The 7,311-nt window shown below is 56.5% G+C and overlaps 1 protein-coding gene across 1 annotated transcript in view; it reads right to left on the reverse strand.

The window, feature by feature from the left end:
• Positions 1-764: 764 nt before the first annotated feature.
• Positions 765-7,311, reverse strand: part of LOC106888431 (glycylpeptide N-tetradecanoyltransferase 1) — a 22,551-nt gene continuing 16,004 nt past the window's right edge. Inside the window, exons 7-11 of the mRNA XM_014942669.1 lie at positions 4,389-4,559; positions 3,326-3,434; positions 2,115-2,285; positions 1,694-1,861; positions 765-1,295 (exon numbers count right to left, since the gene is read on the reverse strand). Of these exons, the coding sequence (XP_014798155.1) occupies positions 780-1,295; positions 1,694-1,861; positions 2,115-2,285; positions 3,326-3,434; positions 4,389-4,559 (1,135 nt within the window). The 3' untranslated portion in view covers positions 765-779. The remainder of the gene's footprint in view (positions 1,296-1,693; positions 1,862-2,114; positions 2,286-3,325; positions 3,435-4,388; positions 4,560-7,311) is intronic.

The raw sequence follows: 7,311 nt of genomic DNA on the forward strand, positions 1-7,311 counted from the left end.
TTGGAATGGGCTGCCCAGGGAGGTGGTTGAGGCACCATCCCTGGAGGTGTTCAAAAGACGGGTTGATGTAGTGCTGGGAGGTCTGGTTTAGTGATGATGCTCCTTGTTTGTTGTGTGGGTGTCTATTTTTGTCAGTCAGGTTGACGGTTGGACAAGATGATCTTTAAGGTCCCTTCCAACCTAGAAGATTCTGTGAATTAGCTGTTGGGATGTAGTGTGGGCAGGCTGCGGTGCTGAGCAGCCTGATGGCTTCTGCTTCTCAAGCACCGTCCCCTCCAAGGGGGCTGTGAACCAGAGAGATGCTCAACCACATCTTCAAGGTGGGGACACAGTAACCAACCAGGTGCTCCCCAAAAATGGTCCAGGGCAGACAGATGGGGGTCTACAGGCACAGCTGCAAGTGCCCAGAGCCGCTGGTGGGGAGTGAGCTGCTGGCCTTGGGGACAAGGTGACACCCCAGAGACCCTCTGGGGCTCAGCCCCTCTGCATGTGCTGCAAATGACCGCGCTGGCAGAGCTCCCCATCATCACCCCCACATCCCTAACGATGACCCCACAGCTCTCAACTCGACTGCTCTCTCTGGAGGGGCTCCTATTAGTCTCACCCCACCGTGACAGACTGACACGCAGGCTACGGTGCTGTGCAGTGACACTGGGGTCCTGTGTGGGCTCATGGGGCACAGCAACCACCTCCAGGTACGGACAAGTGCCCTTCCATACCTGTGGCAGGACACCAGGACTGTCAAGATACCAAGTGCCAAGACACCAGGACTACCTGTGTCAAGGTTGTACCACGACTGCCCACACTGGTGTCCCATCTGTCACCCTGCAGCCCTCTGCCTGTCCCCTCTCTGTCCTTCCACAGCAGGAAGAGGTTGTCTGTGTGGATGTGTGTGAGGTTAAGGACTGAACCTGCACCAGTCCAAGAATAAAATGAGCCCAGGGGGGACACGTGGCGAGTGCTTTTCCCCAGGGACACCCTCTGCAGGCACAGCAGGAAGAGTACAGAGGAGCCATCACTGGATTCACCCATTCCTGTGTGTCCTGCTGGCCCGGGGACACCCATGTGTGTGTGTGTGACAGCACACTCATCTCCTGGGGGGCTGTAGAATACCCCTTCCCATGTGTTGGAGGACCCCAGCCCCCCAGGGCACTGACCTTCTCTGGTGCCATGCTGGGACACTTCCAATTGTACAGGTAATACTGCAGGTTGCCATCCCCAATCCCAAACTTCAGCTTCTCCAGGAAGGTTTTGTTTTCCATGAGATCCAGTGCATTGAAGACGTCAAATCCTTTCTGCACGGGCAAGAGAGATGAAGCCATCAGCTCCTCCTGCTAACGTGCTGGGAGGGTTCATCCCACCCGGGAGCTGCCTGCCCCCCTCTCCTGCCCACCTCTGCACCCCCAGAACGGGGGGAGGCTGATGGGGAAGACCCTGGCACCCTCAACTCAAGCTCTACGGACAGACAGCAAGACAATTTGCTGGGAGGAAGAAGCAGCCACCCCGAGCTCAGCCCTGCACTGCCCAGAGGGCTCAGGCTGCCCCTGCACCCCCCTCCTGGCCGGCAGATCCTTTAGGATTTGGATTTAGTACAGCCCTGGGTCCAAGCCCTGCCCCACGGCCGGCCCTCCCCATAGACCCAAGGGTGGGCAGGAGAGCTGCCCGGTGCCACCTCGGCCGTGCCAGCACCCACCGACTTGGCGAGGATGAGAGCATCGCTCATGAGGTCGATGAGAGGCGTCTTGGTGTGAACGTTGTAGAAGGAGTAAGCAGCTTTCAGGCTCTTGTGGGTCGGGTGGTTCATGATGGTGGAGGGCAGCGTGTAGAAGCTCAGGAAGTCCGTCACCTCCCCTGGGGCGCTCTGGAAGTGACACCACAACAAGTCAGAGCCAGAATAAAGCCACCCTGGAGCCTTAGAGCGGCTTTGCCAGTCGGAGTGATGTGTGGGCTCCTTGTGAGGAGACTCAGGGCAGCCTGGGATGGAGAGGCACCATCCTCCTGCAGCTCAAACCTCCCACTGCGTGGGGCAGCCACCTCCCTGATCGCTCCCTGCTCTTCCAGCAGAGGCAGAAACCCAGGAAAACACCCCCCCCGTCTTGCTTCTGCCCCCTCACCTCTACCACAAAGGTGTCAATGATGTTCTCCTGAGGTAAGAACCAGTGCTCCACCTCCTCTCGGCTCATGACGGGCGTCAGGTGGAACTGCTTCAGGTACTCGGTCAGGAGCTTGTGCACTGCAGAGATATCTCTGTGCTCCATGGGCCGCAGGCCAGTAGTCTTGGGAGTCTGCAAAAAGTGGGTCAAATTGTTTGGGTTGCTTGCACGGTGGCTTTTATCACCCAAGGGCTCCCCAACAAGCAGCACGGAGACACTCTCTGCTTAGATGAGCCCATTTTCAGTCCCACGACCCAGCACCCTCCCTCCCAGCCCTGCCTGCCGGGCCGAAGGATGGATGCGATCGGCCGTGACACCGATGGCAAAGACCACAGAGAAGCACAGCAGGTCCCAAAGCCCCGTGTGCCAGGTCAAGTCCTGCTGGAAGCAGCTTCCTACCCACTAACGACACAAGATATCTGCATCCCCCCAGGTCTCTGCTCCCACACCTGGTGGGGACGCCCTGGGAGACGTGCCCCGGGCACCACAAGGAGCCACCTGATGTTATTTCCAGTTGGACTCTGTTTCTAATCTAGGGTTGGGATTGCCCAGCAAAGCCCTGATCGTGGACTGCTGCTGGGTCTGGGTTTTTGCCCCAAAATTGGTGGCTACAGAAGCACAGCTGGTGGCTTCGCTGAGACAGAAGACAGGAGCCACGTGCTGCCCAGCACCAACACAGAGCTCTTCAACCGAAACGAGCAGCTTTGACCGACAGAAAAGAGCCGCCAAGGTCGGGGAAGGTGGTGGCAGTTTTGATGCTTTGTTTGTTTTTTCTCTCCCGTATCCAGCTGGGGAACTCCCCCAGCAGGACAACCCCAGTGACAGAACCCATCAGTCTGACTGAAGAATGAGGGACTAACCCAATCCAAGGTCACTCCGAGGCTGTGTTTGGACAGATGAAGGCTGTCAGATCTGCCTTCTCGTTTTACCAGGTGGACGGGATATGACTCACCATGAAACAAAAGCTCACGGGGTCCTCTAGCTGCAAGAATTTGCCCTTAAAATGCAGGTACCCGGGCAAAAATAAATAAAGATTAAATAAAAGCCCAATGGCTTGACAGAATCATTTACTACGTGAAACAACCCCCAGTTCTCTAGGCAGGGGACTCGACCTCAGCTGAGATGTTTGTGTCTCCAGTTCCCAGCCTCACCCCAGCTCAGCTGGCACCCACCTCGGGCAACCGGTAAAGCTTCATGGTACGTTGCATAGTCATGTTCCTGCTCAGGTGGGAAAATTTGACCTCGATGAGCTTCCGAGGGTTCAGGGACCGGTGCCAGTACCTGCAGAAACACACTCGGGGTGGGAGGCTTGTTCTGGGCCAGCGGGACGGCCGCACGGGCACCAGGTTCTCCTTGCTGCCATGAGAGGGCAAACGAGAACATCACAGCGGCTGGTGAAGAGGCCAGCAGCTCCCACAGAGAAAAAAAAACAACGGGTGGCCTGAAGTGCTTGTGCTGCAGAAAGACTCCTGCCTTGTGTTACATGAGCAGCTTAAGCAAAGCTACTGGACTTAATCCCGAAAGGATGGTGTGGGGAGGAGAAACCTGGGCTGGAATCGATCTTTTAGGGCCCGAGAGGTGATTGTCCTCCTGTACTCGGCACTGGTGAGGCCTCACCTTGAGTACTGTGTCCAGTTTTGGGCCCCCTACCATAAAAAAGACATTGAGGTGCTGGAGCGGGTCCAGAGAAGGGCGACAAAGATGGTGAGGGGTCTGGAGCACAAGTCTTGTGAGGAGAGGCTGAGGGAGCTGGGGGGGTTCAGCCTGGAGAAGAGGAGGCTGAGGGGAGACCTTATTGCTCTCTACAACTCCCTGAAAGGAGGGTGTAGAGAGGTGGGGGTCGGGCTCTTCTCTCAAGTCACAGGCGACAGGACAAGAGGAAATGGCCTCAAGTTATGCCAGGGGAGGTTCAGGCTGGATATAAGGAAAATTTTTTTCACTGAAAGGGTTCTCAGCCATTGGAATGGGCTGCCCAGGGAGGTGGTGGAGGCCCCATCCCTGGAGGTGTTCAAAAGACGGGTTGATGTAGTGCTGGGAGGTATGGTTTAGTGATGATGCTCCTTGTTTGTTGTGTGGGTGTCTATTTTTGTCAGTTAGGTTGATGGTTGGACAAGATGATCTTTAAGGTCCCTTCCAACCTAGAAGATTCTGTGATTCTGTGATTCTCCTGTGCCAGGGAATCCCAGCAAGGGAAGGTCTGCAGACCAAGATCTTTGGAGAACCGTTGAGACTCACCTGCAAGTCCCCACAGGTTTTGGCAGCACCACTCCCGCAGTGTAAACAGCCTGGAAGATCCCCTCCAGATGAACCCGCCGCGTGATCTCCCGGATCAGAACCGGAGCCACCCGTTTCGATCGCAACTTTTTGTGGACGCACAGGAAGTTTATCTCTACCATCTTCTTCTCTCTTGGGAAAGAAACAACACAAAACATGAGACCCGACTGTCCTGACCTGGGAGGATCCGTCCAATGCCCTGAGCAATTTACCTCCAGCCCCTTCAACAGAAAGAGGAGTCAAATCCTCCAGGAAGGCCAAGGGGCAAGGGCTGGGTTTGGAGAACTGTCTTTAAGGTGTTACCCAAGGTTTTCCCAGTGAAAACAGTCTCCATCCAGCTCTGGAGGATTTCTGTAAGACAGAGCTCTAGGCTGACCTAACTTTTTGAGGAAAACAGCTTTATAGCTGCTGACTACAAGATGTCCTCGGACAGAACTTCACTGCCCACCTTAGATACCCCCCACCCTCTCCTCCAAGCAGCAAAGCATCTCCAGGGCATGACTCTGGCTCAGTGGGTCAGGGAGGATGAGGACAACACAGCCAGACCTCCTGAGGGCTCCCAGGAAGCCCCAAATGCCACCGAGGGGCAGGGTGAGGGAAGCAGCCGAGCAGCACTCACGTGTCGTAGATGTGGATAGTGGCTGGAATCGCGCTGATAAATCCAACCAGCTTCTTGCTGGAGACCACCCTGACTCCACAGTGCCACTGGGGCAACCAGCCCGGAGGACGCAGCGCCCTGCAGATGAGACACACTTCAGAAGTCACGTCCCATCAAAAGTCCTCCTGTGTACCTGCTCCTGCCTCCCCATGCTGCCCCGAGACACCCCATGTCCTGCTCCAGCTGCCCTGGGTTTGCAGGCAGGGGGGTGGGAGGGTGACAGTGATGTGACAAGCCAGGAACACCAGGATCCAGGGCAATTCCTGCACTCGATGGGCATGGCAAATTCTCGCTAGTGACACAGGAGGGAAGTCACGTTCCTCGATCCCTGAACGCCCCGAGGAACCAGCAGCTCTGCTGCAACAGGTCTCCAAGTGTTATTGCTGGCAACGGCGCTTGGCAGCCACCGTCATCCTACAGCTCCGGGGCACTGGGAAGCTCCTCAGCTACTGGGATTTTTACAAACACTCAGGGGATCAAACCAAAGAGGAAAATAATCCAGTTTTAGGCTCCCGTATCTCAAAGAAGGCAGAGGCAGGCAGGGCTGGGCGAGAGACCCCTCTCGCAGGGTACCTGGGAGGTGGCACACGTACGGTGACAGATGGGGAAGGGAGATTGCAGCGAGGGGACACGCAGAGGCAGCCACGGTGCCACTCACCACAGCAGGAACTCGGGGGAGTAATCGAAGCGGAACATGTTGTCGTCGTCCTCCACGTAGTTCTCATTCAGAAGCGTGTACAGCTCCTTCAGCTGCAGCAGGAGAGACCACGTGTCCCATCAGAGGTCCCCCCGTGTACCTGCTCCTGCCTCCCCATGCTGCCCCGAGACACCCCATGTCCTGCTCCAGCTGCCCTGGGTTTGCAGGCAGGGGGGTGGGAGGGTGACAGTGATGTGACAAGCCAGGACCACCAGGATCCAGGGCAATTCCTGCACTCGATGGGCATGGCAAATTCTCGCTAGTGACACAGGAGGGAAGTCACGTTCCTCGATCCCTGAACGCCCCGAGGAACCAGCAGCTCTGCTGCAACAGGTCTCCAAGTGTTATCGCTGGCAACGGCGCTTGGCAGCCACCGTCATCCTACAGCTCCGGGGCACTGGGAAGCTCCTCAGCTACTGGGATTTTTACAAACACTCAGGGGATCAAACCAAAGAGGAAAATAATCCAGTTTTAGGCTCCCGTATCTCAAAGAAGGCAGAGGCAGGCAGGGCTGGGCGAGAGACCCCTCTTGCAGGGTACCTGGGAGGTGGCACACGTACGGTGACAGATGGGGAAGGGAGATTGCAGCGAGGGGACACGCAGAGGCAGCCACGGTGCCACTCACCACAGCAGGAACTCGGGGGAGTAATCGAAGCGGAACATGTTGTCGTCGTCCTCCACGTAGTTCTCATTCAGAAGCGTGTACAGCTCCTTCAGCTGCAGCAGGAGAGACCACGCAGGTCAAGAGAGTCATTCAGCCGTCACACGCCCCAGCTGCCCTCAGACTGGACCCTGACCGTTTTTTTTTGTGTGACCACAAGAATGGAAGCCACGTGCAGCCATGTTGCAGGTCAAGAGAGTCATTCAGCCATCACACACCCCAGCTGCCCTCAGACTGGACCTTGACCATCTTTTTTGTGTGGCCACAAGAATGGAAGCCACGTGCAGCCATGTCCCCGCTGCTGGCACGTCCCCCTGAACTTGAACTGGTGCCACTACAGAGCAGGGTAAGCAGCAGGACACACAGAGACGAGTCCTGCTGCCCTCAGGTCATCTCCCAGGGAGGTGGGTAACTGTCTGGAGGGTCTCCCTAAGGGCCAACTCCTGGGTACAGGCCTCCTTAGGCTTAAAGAGCATGTGGAGAAGACCCTGTTCATGCTCATGAAGAACCCAGGCCAACATGGGATGGATGAGAGAGAACTAACTGCACGATGGGGGAAGTGGGACCCATCTAACTCCAAGGAGATGGTGCGACCACTGAGCTGGAGAGTCGCTTGGTGTGGCAAGAGACACAACACCCTCCCAACACACGTGTGCTGAGCTGCCCGTACTCACCACGCCTCTGTCCCCAAGGTCCAGGGCATCCCAGGTGAAGCCCTGAGGCAAAGTGTATGGCTCCTGACGGATATTGTCTTTGTCTGGCTCAACGGGCCCATGGGTGTTGACCACTTCTCCTGTAAGAGAGAGCGGGGACCCATGAAGGTACTCTCTGCTGTTGAGGCAATGTCTCCACGCCACCTCAATCTGGT

Source organism: Calidris pugnax, unplaced genomic scaffold, assembly GCF_001431845.1.
Source record: "Calidris pugnax isolate Ruff unplaced genomic scaffold, ASM143184v1 scaffold108, whole genome shotgun sequence".
In the NCBI taxonomy this organism is placed as follows: Eukaryota; Metazoa; Chordata; class Aves; order Charadriiformes; family Scolopacidae; genus Calidris; species Calidris pugnax.